The sequence below is a fragment of the Panthera uncia genome, chromosome D4 (assembly GCF_023721935.1).
Source record: "Panthera uncia isolate 11264 chromosome D4, Puncia_PCG_1.0, whole genome shotgun sequence".
NCBI classification, from domain to species: Eukaryota; Metazoa; Chordata; class Mammalia; order Carnivora; family Felidae; genus Panthera; species Panthera uncia.
Genome location: NC_064807.1, coordinates 49,101,364 through 49,118,060, shown reverse-complemented (window position 1 = coordinate 49,118,060; position 16,697 = coordinate 49,101,364). Strand labels below are relative to the sequence as shown.

At 38.1% G+C, this 16,697-nt stretch overlaps 2 protein-coding genes across 4 annotated transcripts in view; one reads left to right on the top strand and one right to left on the bottom strand.

Moving 5' to 3' along the window:
• Positions 1-2,077: 2,077 nt before the first annotated feature.
• Positions 2,078-13,542, top strand: LOC125920349 (RNA exonuclease 1 homolog; the record flags this gene model as incomplete). The annotated part of the gene is made up of 6 exons (XM_049627574.1): positions 2,078-2,176; positions 2,349-2,456; positions 3,732-3,847; positions 9,480-9,618; positions 11,770-11,890; positions 13,454-13,542. Coding segments are annotated over 6 exons (666 nt in total), but the record flags the coding sequence as incomplete, so codon positions are not given.
• The window catches only part of TEK (TEK receptor tyrosine kinase), a 106,502-nt gene continuing 102,813 nt past the window's right edge, over positions 13,009-16,697 (bottom strand). For all 3 annotated transcript variants that reach the window (XM_049623002.1, XM_049623059.1, XM_049623104.1), the window contains one exon: positions 13,009-16,001. In XM_049623002.1, coding sequence (XP_049478959.1) covers positions 15,927-16,001 — 75 coding nt within the window. In that variant the 3' untranslated portion in view covers positions 13,009-15,926. The remainder of the gene's footprint in view (positions 16,002-16,697) is intronic.

Genomic DNA, 16,697 nt, shown 5'->3' with positions numbered 1-16,697 from the left:
GCCTGTCCCTTCTCTACCTCTACTGCCACTGTCTGGGTCCAAATCACCCCTATCTCAGTCCCCCAATTGCTGCAGTGTCCTGCCCAGTCTCGCTGCTTCTACTGTACCCTTTTCTGTCTCTACCCACGCCCCCCCCCAGTCTATTTTTCACCCCAGAAACTCGAGAGTAATTTTTTACATCACATATCTGGTCCTGTCTCTGCCCTGCTTCGATTAAAACCCTTTGGTTACCTTGCTGACCCTGCCTGACTTGGTCTCTGCCCCCCATTTTCTCCCCTGTCCATTGTTAATTTCACACCACACTGACCCCCTGTCCAGAGCCTTCTTACCCATTATTCTCTCTGCTTTTGCCATGGCTGTTTCCTTTTTATCCTTTGTATCTCTGCTTCAGTAGTACCTCCACAAGGTCCTTTCTCAACCCCACCGTCTGAAATAGGTCTGCCTTCTTCTATCCTGCCTCTTCCTTTCATAGCACTTAACTACATTTTGTAAGGATCTACTAGTTTATCTGCCATCTCCAAAAGACTGTGAGCTTTTGGAAGGACCACCATCTATTCTTTTTTTTTTTTCTCCCTATTTTCTCCCCAGCACTTAGCCTAGTACCTAATACATATAGACTGTCAATAAACATTTGGAGAGATGGGTGGACAGATGACCTATTGATGCAGAGATGGATATGAATGTGAATGATATTGTAATAGTATGAAAAAGATAAAGCCGGGAGAAAATAGAAGAGAACAATGGGTGTGATTGAATGACAGAATCAATACATGGATAAATAATCAGGTAACTTTGGCCTGAGTGTGGAGAGCACGGAGGGCTTAGTTTTGGAAGGTGGAGGGACTATGAATTCCAGAAGGAGTAGAACAAAGAAGGGAAGGTACTAAAGAGGAGTAAGTGTAGCAGATAGACCAGCGGGGCTAACCAGACCATACAGCATAATGAACAGAACAAGGACATTGGAACTGTCAGACCTGAGATTTGGGGCTCTTTTGACATCAACTTTCCCTGAGACCTTGGGCAAGTCACTTAAGCTCTCTGAGCATTTGTTTCCACCTTCATAGAATGAGCTTTATGTGGCGATTGAGTGAGCTGACATGTCAAAGTCCTGGCTTATAACAGATGTTCTGTTAATACTGGTTCTCTGCTTTCTTTACTTATCACAGGAGAAGGTAAGAGAAAGCTGTGGGATGTCAAGATTGGATGAGTAATGTAAGACTGATTAAGCATGAGCCTTCAGCACCAGCCTGAGAAAATTTGCATTTGATCAGTAATAAACAAGGGAATGACTTGAGGAAAGTGATATAATGAATATGTGTGCTTTAAGGAGATCATTCTAGCCCATTTTATAGGAAAACTGATGCAGAACCCACTATAGACAGAAGGAAGTAATAGGAAGAGTTGGGAGAACATTACCTTGGGCCAGAGTGAAGAAGGGCTAAGGTGGATACAGGAACAGATGAGCTGGATTATGGGATTGGGGTAAGAGATAGGAAGATTTGGGATTATAGCTGTGAAAATGTACATAGTACTTGGGCAAAGATACAGAAGAAGAGGGCATCAGGATTTGGTAGGTCCAGCCAAGGCTGGAGGTGACATCTGCGTCGTGGTCTCAGTCTACATAACTGGGTGATGTTTCTTGGATCAGATCAACAACTCAGACATAGGAAGGGAGAATGTGGTACTTGGAGCCCCTCAGCCAGAGTAAAAAGGTCAGAGAGTGGGGAAAAAAAGGTCAGGGAGTGGGGAAGATGTTGAAAACATACTTGAGGTTAAGTCCAAGCAGAATAAGGGGGTGATGCCAGAGGAGAGCTGAGGGATCAGGGCGAAATAAGAGAAGTAAGGGGGTGGAAGGTGTTCAGGACATTGGTAACTGTAATTCACCTTCAAAGTGCAACCCACAAGAACTCTGTTCCAGGAGTTGGTTTTTCCTGTTCATTATGAATATCCAAAAACATGACTACGGGGAGGAGTAACATCAAGTACTTGCACAGTGTCCTTACAGGTCTTGGAGGGTAAGATAAGACACATGCTCTGGGAGTGAGCCACTCTGCCTTATAAGGTTTGCCTGATTTGATTTTTATTTTTTGATTGGTTTGCAGTCCTCGGTGGCTCAGAAACACGGTACAGCTGTTGTGAAGGTGTCCTTGGCTCTGCCGGGTGTCAGGTCGCCAAGGTAGGGCTTGTCACCCAGACCGCTGCTTGTTTCAGAACCACAGCTGCTGCCTCCAGAGATGTGAAAGAATTTGAAAGGGTTAATTAAGCTAATTTTTAGTTGGTGAAATTTTTATGAGCTTAACGGTGCTTGCAGAAATAGCCAGTAATTTATTTGGCAATGTTTATTTCAGCTTCACGTTCATGACCAAAAGGAAAACCTAGAGGGCTTTGTGAAGACTTTTGTCAAGTCTCCGCCCCCTGACGGCAATCATGGTGTATTTGCTGTGAACTGTGAGGTGGTACGTCCGTGTTTTCTCTCTTACTGCAGTAATTACAACCGAATCCTTGTGGAGCACTTGGCATGGTGTGTGTAACATCACTTGGCTGGGCTTTCTCTTGAGGCCACATAATTCTGCGTGTAATTCACCGATCTTCAGAAGCAACTGAAGTGCAGGAGAGGTGACTTGGGGGAATTCCTGTACTTAGTAAGAAATGAGGCCAGGAACTGGTCCGTGGGTCTCTTTTTATTTATTAATTTTTCTTAATCTGTCACCAGTGGTGCTTCTCCTGCTCAAATTGCTGAAATTGTGCAGGTGGAAAATGTTACAAATAATACTGTTATCCCCAGCATCAGCATAAAAACTTGAACGAATTTTCAGAAACTATGGTTTATAGAGGCAGCAAAATATTTATGGCGATTTTTCTTTGTCTGAGAATCAATACGAGAAAGTAGGGAACAAACAGAACTGAATCGTATGACCTGGGAAGCTTCACTGCTTCCCTCCTGTCACCCTGGAGCAGGTATAGTGGATGTTTTACTCTGTCAAGTAGGGGGTTAATAATCGTTCCACGGTAACAGTAAGAATCAGATACACTAAAATAAGGGAATGTACGTGGGACGTGTCAAACATCACATGAACGGTTGTCTCTACCAAGACATAAAGTTTTTATTCCCTCTATTCTATTTGGAGAGCGGATTTTAGAGTGAATTACAATAAATAGAGAAGGACATTGTTCAGTTTCCAGCTTAGGTCTTCAACTGGAAACAATTCAGGCTGCTTCAGGCTTTGAAATCAAATATTAGCATGTTGTCCTCTCCAGTGCCACATTAATATTTATGGTAAAGTTTTCCTTTTTTTCATTCAACAAGATCTATAACTGCGTTAGCCAATATAATAACACTCAAGTTCTCAGTCACACTAGTCATATTTCGCATACTGAGTAGCCACCTGTGGCTAGTAGCTGCCATATTAGACAGCACAGCAGTAGAACATTTCATCATCACAGAAGGCTCTCCTGGATAGCACTGATCTCTAATGAAAGCAATTGTAAAGACTAAGCCCAGAAAATGAAATTATTTTCTTAGCAGAAATATTACTAACATTAAGGAAAAAAATTAAAGCTTGGAACATCTTTTACAAGACTGTCAGATCCACTGACTGCCTTTTGTTAGTAAATCTGAATAATATGATTAAATTGTATGTTCTAGTTAGAAATACTCCTTTAAGATATCTTAGATGTTAAAATATGTTTACTCAATATGATATATGAGTTTAATATTTCCCCCTTGATAGTGCTACACAGCCAAAGGTTTGGAACTTACACAAGTGACGGTGGTTGATTCCAGCCTTCAGGTGGTCTATGCTACATTTGTGAAACCAGATGAAGAAGTAATTGACTATAACACTAGGTACGGGTCATATAAAAGGGTTGGTTTTTTTTTTAATATGAAATTTATTGCCAAATTGGTTTCCATACAACACCTAGTGCTCATCCCAAAAGGTTCCCTCCTCAATGCCCATCACCCACTTTCCCCTCTCCCACCCCCCTTCAACCCTCAGTTTATTCTCAGTTTTTAAGAGTCTGTTATGGTTTGGCTCCCTCCCTCTCTAACTTTTTTTTTTTTTCCTTCTCCTCCCCCATGGTCTTCTGTTAAGTTTCTCAGGATCCACATAAAAGTGTTGGTTTTTGAGACTATAGAATATTCAACATGTAGTTTATGTGCATTTTAGCTTTGTACTTGTATTCATTTAGTGTTAGAGCATGAGTTACGCTATTTTCCTTTAATTCATTGATTTGTTCAAGAACATTCATATTTTATTAAGTACTTGATAAAATTGTACAGACACTGTGTTAGATCCCAGGTTACAACCCTAAATAAGAGACAAAGCTTCAGCCCTGTTGAATGTTGACATGTTGGAGTGGTAGTTAGGAGGTGAGAGAAGTACAAATAGTGAATAGATTTTCTTATTCATTCATTTGTTAAATCATTAATCAGTTCCTTTTGAAAATACCATGTTATCTTCTTCCATTAGGTAAAAATTGTCATTAGATAAAATATCTGCAATCTTATAGACATGTCCCTGAGTATACATGGCTTTGATATGGTTTGCAAAGTAATAGTTCAAGGCAGATTCTCCTAATAATCATTATTATTAAAGTATGACCTATTTCTGACCCAAACTCAATGCTAACTTGAAATTGTACAATATAGATGCATCTTTAATTTTTATAAACCTCAGATGAAACACCAGTGATATGATTGATCAGTTAAATTTAGGTTTCCTTAAGGCTTATGAGCCATATAAAATGACATATTTGTATATTTAAAAATAAAATAGAAGGCACTGATCTGAATTCACTTTAGAATAAGAAGTGTTTATTATTGGTGGGATTATATTTATTCAATTTTAACAAATTCTCCAATACTACTTAAAATTACTTATTTATATGTGAGTGAGTATATATATGATTTGTTTAGATATCTAAATAGGACTTATCTATACACAGAGTATATATATCATATGGTATATATATACTATATAGAATTTATATAGTATACATAATATAATTGTAATAGTGTATATAGTAAAAAATCTTATATATATTATATATAAAGTATGTGTGTCATATAATGTGTATATGTCCATCATTTTAGAACACAAGCAAAGTGGTCATGTAAGTTAAAAGTTGTTTTGATGAATTTTGAGAATATTTATAGATAATTCTAATAAACATTTTTTAATATAAAGTCCCTCACAGTTCATAAAAATGGTTGTATGCACAAAACTCAGGAAAAGTTATGATCAGAAAATATATTTTGTATACTAATCTTTCTCCTGACCTCATTGGATTTTTTTTCCTACTCATTTTGGCCATATCCTAATAGCCCTATTTTACTGTTGTTGTTGTTGTTGTTTCCAGCTGTATTGGGGTATATTGGCAAACAGAATTGTAAAATACTTACAGTTATCGTACTTTGATTGGTACTTATTCTTCCATGGCCTTAATGGAATCTTTCCTACCTGCTTTTTGGAACAGGTCAGGAAGTACTTGGGTAGTTATTGGTATTCATAGTGACAAAATGGTAACTGAAGGGTCTGCATTATAAATAATTATGGAGTCTCAAAACAACTTCAAATGCATTCAATGCCTTGCATTTTTTAAAAACGTTTTTAAAATAAACCCAAGTACCCCTTGATAACTTCCTCTTAATCCAAATATTTGATTAATTATCACATTCCCTAAGCTTGATGACTTGATGATGGATTCAGGTATCTTTTTTTTTTTTTTAACTCTGAAAGTATAATTAGCACACATTATCAGTTTAAGGTGTATGACATAATGATTTGTCATTTGTATACATGTGAAATGTTCACCACAATAAGACTAGTTACCATCTGTCACTGTACAGAGTTTAAAACTCTTGTCAGAACTTTTAAGATTTACTTTGTTAGCAGCTTTGAAATTTACAACACAGTATTGATGATTGTAGTCCCAATGCTGTACATGACATCCCTTTGATTTATAAGTGGAAATGTGTACCTCTTGATCTGCGTAATCTGTTTTTTCTACTTCCTACCACCTTCCCCTCTGGAAACCACAATTCTGTTCTCTATGAGTTTTGTTTGTTCATTTGTTTAGCCTTTAAGAGTCCATTTATAAGTGAAATCATATGGTGTTTGTCTTTCTCTGACTTATTTCACTTAGCCTAATACCATCTAGGTTCATCCATGTTGTCACACATGGCAAGATTCCATTCATTTTAATTTTTAATTTTTTTAAACATTTATTTATCCTTGAGAGACAAAGCATGAGTGGGGGAGGGGCAGAGAGAGAGGGAGACACAGAATCCGAAGCAGGCTCCGGGTTCTGAGCTGTCAGCACAGAGTCCAATGAGGGGCTTGAACTTGTCAACTGCAAGATCATGACCCAAGCCGAAGTTGGACGCTCAACTGACTGAGCCCCCCAGGTGCCCCAATTTCATTCATTTTTAGAGCAAAGTGGTATCCCATTGCATATACCACATCATCTTATCAGTTAATCCATCAATGAATACTTAGGTTGTTTCTGTATCTTGGCTATTGAAAATAATGCTGCAATAAACATTGGAGTATGTACATCTTTTCTTATTCTTCAGATAAATACCCAGAAGTGTAATTAGTTGCACTAATTGTATGGTATGGTAGTTTTATTTTTAATTTTTTGAGGATGCTCCATATTTTTCATAGTGGCCACACAATTTATATTCCCACCAACAGTGAATGAATGTTCCCTTTTCTCCATATCTTCACCAATACCTGTTATCTTTTTGACAATAGCCATTCTAACAAGTCTGAGGCGATATCTCATGGTGGTTTTGATTTGCATTTCCCTGATGATTAGTGATATTGAACATCCTTTCATGTGCCTATTGGCCATCTGTATATCTTTGCAGAAATGTCTATTCAGATCCTATGCCTAATTTTAATTGGATTGTTTGGGATTTTTTGTTGAGTTGTAGGAATTCTATCTATTTCTTGGTTAGTTATTAACTCCTTACTGGATAAATGATGTGCAAATACCTTTTCCCATTCAGTATGTTATTTTGTTGATGGTATCTTCTACTGTGCAGAAGCCTTTTAGTTTCATATAGTGCCATTTGTTTATTTTTGCTATTGTTGCCATTGCTTTGGAGTCAGAGCCAAAAAAAAAAATTCTGAAGCCAATGTCATGGAGCTTTTTGCCTGTTCTCTTCTAGGAGTTTTGTGGTTGCTGGACTTATAGTTGATAACTTTTTAATTTTTGAGTATGGTATAAGATAATAATACACTTTAATTCTTTTGCATGTGGCTGTCCAGTTTTCTCAGCACCATATATTGAAGAAACTAACTTTTCTCCATTGGATATTCATTCATTCTATTCATTCCTTTTTTTGTTATGTATTATTTAACCATATGTACATGGGTTTATTTCTGGGCTTTATTCTGTTCCATTGATCTCTGCCTTTGTCTCTTGATCAGTACTAACCTGCTTTGATTACTATAACTTTGTAATACTGTTTGAAATCAGGAAGTGTGTTGCCTCTAACTTTGTTGTTCTTTTTCAAGATTGCTTTAGCTGTTCAGGATTTTTTGTGGTTCCATAAAAATTTTAAAATTGTTCTATTTCTGTGAAAAATGCCATTGGAATTTTGATAGGGATTGCATTGAATCTGTAGACTGCTTTGGGTGATATAGAAATATGAACAATATTCTTCCAATCCATGAGCATGGAATACCTTTCCATATACTGTTGTCCTCTTCAATTTCTTTCATCAGTGTCTTAGTTTTCAGTGTACAGGTCTTTTACCTCCTTGATTAAAGTTATTCCTAGGTATTTTATTCTTTGTGATGCTTATAAATGGGATTTTATTTATGAAATTTCATTGTTAGTGTAAAAAATGCAGATTTTTGTATATTGATTTTTGTGCCCAGGAAATTTACTGAACTCATTTAGTCTATCAGTTTTTTGTTGAGTCTTTATATTTTCTATATAGAAAATCATGTCATCTGCAAATAGTGACAGTTTGACTTTACTTTCCAATTTGGATGCCTTTGATTTCTTTTTCGTGCCTCATTGCTCTAAAACTTCCAATACTATATTAAATAGAAGCGGAGCCAGGTATGTTTTGTTTTTGACAGGAGACCATAATGTCAATATAAAGTTTAAGTTCAAAATACCTTCCCAGTATTTTTATCATTTGCTTTTCTCCTAAATTGCAGTACAGCATAGCAGTAGCCATATTTCTGGACAGTTATCTAGAAAATGCTTCATGAAAGCCACTAGGGTAGGTTTTTTTTGTTTTTTGGTTTTTTTTATTTTTTAATTTTTTTTATGTATTTCATTGGGTCCCTATAAGCCATTAAGATTGGTAAGTGACTCTACAGATAAGACTGAGCCCAGAAGGTTAAGTAATTTTCTGGGAATCTGTGGAGGAAGTAAATAGCAGAGTCATAAAGTAATTCAAGCATAGGTTATCTAGACTCTACCTAGGACTCCATTTGCTCTCCTATGCTACCCATATTTCATTTATAGGCTTTATATTTTTATTATTTGAGTATATTTTACATGCAGTGTTACATTAGCTTCTGGTGTAAAACATTGTGATTCAACATCTCTGTACGTGATACTATGCTCACAAGCCTCTATCACCATACAATGCTATTACAATATCATTGACTCTATTCCCTATGATATACTTTTCATCCCCATGACTTAGTCATTCCATAACTACAAGTCTGTTTCTCCCATTCCCCTCTGACATTTTTCCCATCTTCCTATCCCCGTTCCCTCTGGCAACCATCAATTTGGTCTGATTCTGCTTTTTGATTGTTCTTTAATTTCCACATGTGAGTGAAATCTCAGACTGACTTATTTCATTTAGCATAATACCCTCTAGGTCCATCCATGTTGCCACATATGGCAAGATCTCATTCTTTTTTAATGCTGCATACTATTCCTGTGTGTAGGGTGAGCGGTATCACATCTTCTTTATCCATTTAGCTATCAATGGACACTTAGATTACTTCCATGTCTTGGCTATTGTAGATAATGCTTTAATAAACATAGCGGTGTATATAGCTTTTTAAATTAGTGTTGTTGGTTTCTTTGGGTAAATAACCAGTAGTGGAATTATTGGATCATATGGTATTTCTACTTTTAATTTTTTGAGGACCCTCCATATTGCTTTCCACAGCAGCTTTTTTAGGCTTACTTTAATGGGAGATAGGTTACTTAACTAAATTGTAATGGATGAAACTGAGCTTCTACAAAGAGGAGCGTTCAAAGGAACCCTGTGAACTTGGAATGCCTCCTGCCTTCCCAGCCTTACATAAATTAATCCGTATTATAAATTTTACTAGGTTACAAATATAACCTAGTGAAGGGACAGCTGATGGTCATAAGTCAGATCTTTGTTTTGTTCAGTGAATGTTTCTCACATTGGGTCAGTAATGTGTTCTAACCATACCTGATGAAATCCAGTAAGTTACTTCTATGCATTATGTGTCTTATTGGGGCAGGTTTTCTGGTGTGGTCGAAGAGGACCTGAAGAACATCAAAACTTCAATCCGTGATGTCCAAGCCATCCTGTTGAACCTGTTCAGTGCTGACACTGTCTTAATTGGACACAGCTTTGAAAACAGTCTTTATGCTCTTAAGGTAAAGAAATACAGGCTTATACTTTTACAAAACAGTATGTGTTAAGATGATAGTCATTTTCATTGTTATCAGTGATTGTTGATTTCCCCCACTAACTAAGAAGAAAATAACTGCTGTCCATGTTGATAACATAGTCCAACTATTATAGGTTTATAATAGAAGCTACAATATAAGACAGCTAAAGTCATTTGGTTATCATTAATTATGATAAAACCAAAATCATTGTTTAACATCCTCTTTAATAATTGTCTTTAATACTCAAATGGGGAAGACTAAGTTTATCTAACAGTTTATTTTATTCACATCCTTAGAGACACTTTTTCATATTAAGTCAGGTAGGTTTATAGGTACACTCAAAATCAAATGTCATGTTCATTTTTTTTGGCATGATCTACTTGAAAATCTCCCCTGTAATATACTTCAGGTTAAAATTATCTGTTCTTTGCTGTGTGTTCTAGAACAGGAGTCAGAACACTATGGCCCATGCTGGCCACCTAGTTTTTGCAAATATAGTTGTTAGACCCACTGCTCCCATTCACTTCTGTATCTTCTGTAGCTGCTTTCATGCTACAGTAGCACTGCTAAATAGTTGTAGCAGAGACTGTGTGGTCTCCAAGCTGAAAACATTCACAACTGGGCACTTAAAGACAGAGTTTGGTGGCCACCCCTGTTCTAGAACACTGGCATCCAATCGGCCTTTCTATATGTTCACTATCTACTATGGTAGATGGTAGCCACGTTTGGTTATTGAACATTTACAATATGTCTAATGTGACTGAGAAAATGATTTTTGAATTTTTTAGATAGCCACATGTGGCTGGTGGCTTATCAGAGGGCACAGCACAGCTCTAGAACTTTGGAGACTCTAGAACTTTGAGCCACCCTAGGACTTACCTTCAGGCAAAGAAGGGCTAGTTCTTTTTTAGTGCAAGAATACCAGTAAGGCCATTTACATTTCATAGGTGAATGTCAGCCTTTTTCTATGTAAAGCTGGGATTCAAAGAATAGATATTTGTCTCAAATAGCATTGTTGTCTCTGCATGTGACAGATAATACTGGAATGTGCTTCCACTCAGACCCTGCCAACCTGTGTGGAAAGAGAGGTGGGGACATAAATTTTCTGTAAGAACGCTCTTTCCAGGGATGTCCTTCCCTCACCTTCCATCACCTCAGTGACCTCACCTCTCAAACTGTTCAGGAGCCATCCTATTGCACCTGTCTCCCAGACCACACAATTTCCAGCCATCGTGATTCCTCATTGTGTTCAGTCTGTTTCTTCTGTCCAGATAACTCCTGGATTTTCCTGTTTGTCTCTGTTTCCACCACCACCTTCTTTTATTTACTCAATACTCTGCAGCCAGGAACTGGTGTCTCGTTGGTAGTTGACACATTAAAGGAGAATTTAAGTGCTTCTAGGCATGCTGAATGTTAAATTTCCAATTACCTCAGTTTTCAGTGGGTCTTTAAATTACTCTTGAGGCTAATCTTCTTGCATGCACCTTTCAAAAAATGCAACTCTCCTAATGAATCCAAACTGTTTCTAGGCTCTGTTGTCTGACTGCTCTTTATCTATCCTATTTTCTGCTTTCTGAAACTTCTGTAAAAATTTCTTCACCATCTTACATGTATAAGCACAGGAAATTTGGAGCTAGACGGGACACAGTCCTTGTCCATGCCCCCTCCCCGGACACAGACAAGTAAACCACTAATCTGCGGTGGGACATGTGCTAGGTTGAGGTGTGCCCCCCTCAGCTGAGTCCCAAGGTGGTAGGGGCATGGCTTTGCATCTCCCCCCAGTCTTTGATGGACCCTCTCTGCCCTCATGCTGCCCCCTGGTGGTGCTCTCACAGTAGGAAAGTGGTTCCCAAAGTCTTAGATTTGATTTCTGGGTTCTCTACTAACTCCCTTCTTAATCTCTCAGAGCTTCAGTTTTCTTGACTGTAAAGAAGGGACAAAAGGTCTACCTCATTGAATTACTCTGCAAGTTGTAATGGATATTCCATGTAGCATGCTTAGTCACTGTTACATCATAACTGCTTCATGTTACTTGCTTTTGTAGCATAACTCTGCTGCTACCATTATTGTTGCTGCTATCTATATGGTTACTCATTGGGAAAAATCTCTGATAGGATTTTCTCTTTCTTTTGACAGTTAATTCACACTTCAGTTGTGGACACAACAGTTCTGTTTCCTCATCGACTAGGCTTGCCTTACAAAAGATCCCTTAAGAGTCTGGTGGCTGACTACCTACAGAGGATTATTCAGGATGATGGTAAGAGCCTGTTTGCTAATGATAAATACCAGGACCCTACGTCTGACTTAAGTAAACAAACCATGTGATTGATGGTAAAAGTTCTGCCCTCTGAAATGCTTAAGGTAGGTTCTTATTCATGGATTCTCTCTTATAGTGGAAAAACTTGTACCTGCTTATGTGAAAGCATGTAAAAAGCCAATGCCCACTGCCAGGTATAGTCCTGGATCTTCCACAGGCATCAAATCAGCAGCTATACAGAAAATGATGGCCAGATAATTGTTGGGCAAATTGCCTGGCCTTTGAATTCATGTATAAAACTTCTTTTGGTGTGGAGATCGAATTCCATTCTAAATTTTGCTGTGTACCCCTTTTCATATAGGCTTTTCATTAAATGAGGTTATGAAATTCACTGGGTTCAGGTTATCTCACCCAGAGTAAATGGTGCGTTGTTAGAAGAAGTATAGCTCAAATTCAATACATGCATTATATGTGCACTTGACTTCTACTCAATTAGTGTATCTTGCTCCCAGAACATTTTCTGGGTTTGCTGATGATTAACTTGTCTAATGTTGGGTGTACAAGTGTAGCTACCACCTCCCTTGTTAGTGGCATTGCTGTATGCACAGTTGAGCAGTGCATGCCTTGGAATAGATGTCAGTTACTCGATACCTTCATGCCCATATAGTTTCCTCTTACGTACAATACAGAAGTGTAAGAAAATTAATTCTGAGCATGTTAAAATTTGTTACAATGCTGTTTCTAAAGATACCTAAGATATGGGAAGCCCTTCTGATCATGTCATGAATTGTACAAAATACATATTGTACCCCTATGGTCTTTTTCTTTCATTCTTTGTGAGACACTAATACAATCTCAAAGTGGATCTTTACCTGCTTTGTTAAAAATACATCTCAAAGAGCTCCTACAAAATTCTACTATAAAATGTGTTCTATTGCAATCCATCTTAAGCCTTACACATGAAAATATTTCACTTAAAAAATAGCTTATATAAAAATACAGATACTTTGTTTTGTTTTTTCAGAATTTTTCAGAATAACACAAATGAAAAATACACCATTTTAGAAGTGCTAGTATGATTTTTCTCATTTAATCTCATACATTTATTATCCTCATCAGAACTATAGACTTTATATTTTGGGTAAATTTCATCCACTCTTTTAAATCATGTACTCTTGTATCTGAGGTCATTCTTTGTGTAGACAGTTCTACTTCTCCTCACAGACTGTTTTTTACTCCTTGCTGGATCTCTTTTTGTAATACCTGCCCCTTTGTTACCTTCCCTCTGGACCTTCTTTCCAGAGAGAGAGAGCGCCCATGAGCTATCTAGTCACAGCAAAGCAGTCACCATGTGAGGACAGGCTACATAGGAAAAGGGAGATGTTTGCTAATCTAGACTTATGTACAGCATTTACAAAGCAAACAAAATACCATTTTTCTAAGTGACCAGTGTTAATTTTTTATAAACATTAACTCCAGGCTTTGTTTTGAGAACAGCTGTGGGTGATATCATGGGTACAGTCATTGTCTAACACATTGTTTTATATTCTGTACTACTTGGAGGTCACAATTCAATTGACAATGCAACTGCCTGCATGGAACTGGTCCTCTGGAAGGTAAAAGAAGACCTGAAAGGAAGGAAGTAATCATTTTGTCTGACAAGATCTGCAGTCCCTGCCTTGTTGTGTCAGTGACCCCTCTGGCCTCTGCTGCTGCCAGTAGAGTTTGGTCTATGATGGCATGAAGTTTCTTGACCTTTTTCTTCAAAGAGGAGAAAGGAAAGCGCTGTTGAGGTTTATTTATTACATTTTAAAGGCTAAATTTCCATAGTTTATTTCTTAAGTTATGATTGCTGAGGGGAGAATGGTTAATGGGTAAATTAAAGTTGGTTTGTTTTGAATTTTCGGTTCCTCTTCATTGATAGTAACAATGGTTTCAAGTTGAAGCAATGAGTCCGTGACTTCCATCAAGGTCATGTCTGAAGTTGCATACATTTCTTTTTCTCTCTCAATACCTAAAACCATCTTTACCTAATACACAGACTTTTTTTTAGGTCTCATATATATGTAGAATAGGTTTTCCTCACAAAGTAAACGTAAATTTTCAGTGTCTGTTAACAAAAAGATTTAGGTCTTTTGGCTAATGCATTATGTGTTTTTATTCTAACTGCTGTAATGTTACCTGATTTTAATTCATAACCACTCCTTTTTCTAAGGCAGTGTCCTGTGGGTCCCCCAAACGTACCATGCTCTAACCTGTGTTCCTATTATTGGAATTGTCTGAATTCCTTTGAGGAGTTAGCTCCTCCTTGAATTGCTTTTTGATGATGTGGAAACTATACGACATAACTCAGTTTGATTACCCTTAAGGATGAACCTTCAATATTAATGTTGCTAAAATGCTGCAAAATGACAAAGGTTTCTTTGCCGATGATACAGGTGCATCTGAGTAATCAGTAGTGAGACCTGAGTGCCAGAAGGACCTCAGTGCCTGCGACGACAGGCCCTCAAACATACTTCAGGTTTGCTGCCTTGGCATTTTGAGTTACAAATAATTATCACTGAACATCTTTTTCTTACTATCGCAAGTACTTCTTCGCCATGTCTCTTTTCATGTACTTGACATGAAATAATTCAAATTTCGGATACTATGAATTTAAGTAATACATAATTAAGAAGGTCAAACTATTGCAGGGGGGAAAAAACCTTAACGTTTGTTCCAAAGCCATATGAAAAATGTGAAGATCTTATTTACATTTTCAGATCATCCTTGTTGTGGTTCATTTCCACATACTATACATTCAAGCTAGCAGTTGTCAGGAGTATCTCTACAGCATTTGGGTAAAAAGCAAAAGAAACTATTGGGACTCATTATCAAGGGCTCTTCATTTAAGTTCTCAGTTGGAGGTATATGGCCCTGGCAAGAAAATGAACTAGACACAACACTTCTCGATGTTTCCAATCCTGGGAGCTTGCGAGCCCCTGTCTGGCCGAGTACCCACCTGCTGCTCTACATGAATCTTACTGACAAGTTCAAGGAGGATAACTTTAAAGTATAATAAAGATGTTTGTCAATACCTATGAGAAACATTCCCGGACGAAAAGTGGGTAGGCAAGACATTTATTCACTTACTGTATGACCTCAGTGCAACATGTGCCTACGGTATAAACTGTAAACTCACAACTGATCAACACTGAAACTTTACAACGTGCAATACATGTAGGGATGTTCAGTTGATACAAATGTCGCATGTCTCCCAAGTGGAACTCCAGGCTTCCTACTTCAGTTTCTTAAAATGCACAAATCCATGTTACCAGAGAAACTAAAACCAAATCTCATTAATTTATCAAACTTGTACTTCTCTAAAGATTCTTAGACTTGTATGCAATGAGATTGAAGCTTACTTTTAGGTGTTAGCATTCTGGATTGACTGGTGGGGTCTGGAAACACATGACGAAGTTGACAAATGACCAAGTGAAAGTGGGATGGCTTCTATACACGAGGGAGAAAGTTAAGAGATGGACAGCAGGATCTCTTTTAGATGTTAACCTCTACCCTGATAGAACTAACCTATTTCCCCCACTTTTCTTACCCGGACTATCAGGGCCGGTCTTAGGTTTACTAACAAGATCTTTCTTCTACAGAGCCAAAGATTTTATAGCATTCACTATGAAGGTAAATATCAAAAATACCTAGGATGATAATGAGTTATGCATTATAGTAATTGTACTCACACACCTTCCTGTAAAGTCCATATTTTTAGAAAAATATATTATTGCATATGAAACCACAAACAGGCATTCTGATTTCAGCACATTCTTACTCAAAACAGTATATACAGTCCTATGAGAGTCAAAGTGTACTATAGATTCACACACACGGGTTTTTGTGGTAAAGTCCCAGACACACAGCAATATATGTACATGTTTATGTTCTAGGTCACCTCTCTTGGCACAGTCTTGCTGGCTTGCTTGGCATCAAGGGTCTGTCATGCCAGTGGAGGGGAGACAGAACATATAGGTGGGTGGGCTTGGTCCTAGGCTGCCTCCTCAGCCGAGCAGTCGATCCCTGCGTAGGCAAACTTCTCATAAAGCGTGGTGTTCACGTAAGTCTACAAGAGCAAGAGTGGGTCAGAGACACCGGCTCCCCCGGTACTGCCTCTGCACGTGGCACTTAAAGTCATACCCCAGCTCCCTTCATGTGGTTCAAGGACTAGGTACCTGGGGGACATTTTTCTGTCTTAAGTTCCCATGTTGTATTTGACAACTTTCTTCCTGAAATGCATCCCTCGACCTCGGCAGGTAAGATTTCACCCTGTCTCTCTCTCCAGGCCACTCTCTGCTGTCCCTCCGGAGATGTCCCATTCTCTACAGATACTTTCTTTGTCCCCATCCCTGTGGGTAACCGCCCTCCCCCCACCCCCACATCTCTGGTTTAATTACCACTTGCATTGTGGTAACCTGCCATCCCTTTCCTTAACCTAGACTTGCCTTTTCAACCTCAGATCAGTATAGCCGACCACCTGCTGGACATTTTGATAGACTTCCTGCCCCTCCCGACAGAAACTGGACACCAGGCTCCACTACTACTGGCTGTGTGTCCTTGGACACATCACGTTCACCTCTTTGTGTATATTTCTTCTACAAAATTGAAGGATCAGGCCACATTACTCATGAGGCTCACAAGCTAATTCTATCTGTTCTACCACATGTGACTCTCTTTTACAGAAATCTTACCACCTCTGAAATTGTAACTGCCTCAAAGTTAGCGGCCACATCTTTTATGTCCCTCTAATACCAAGGGCTAT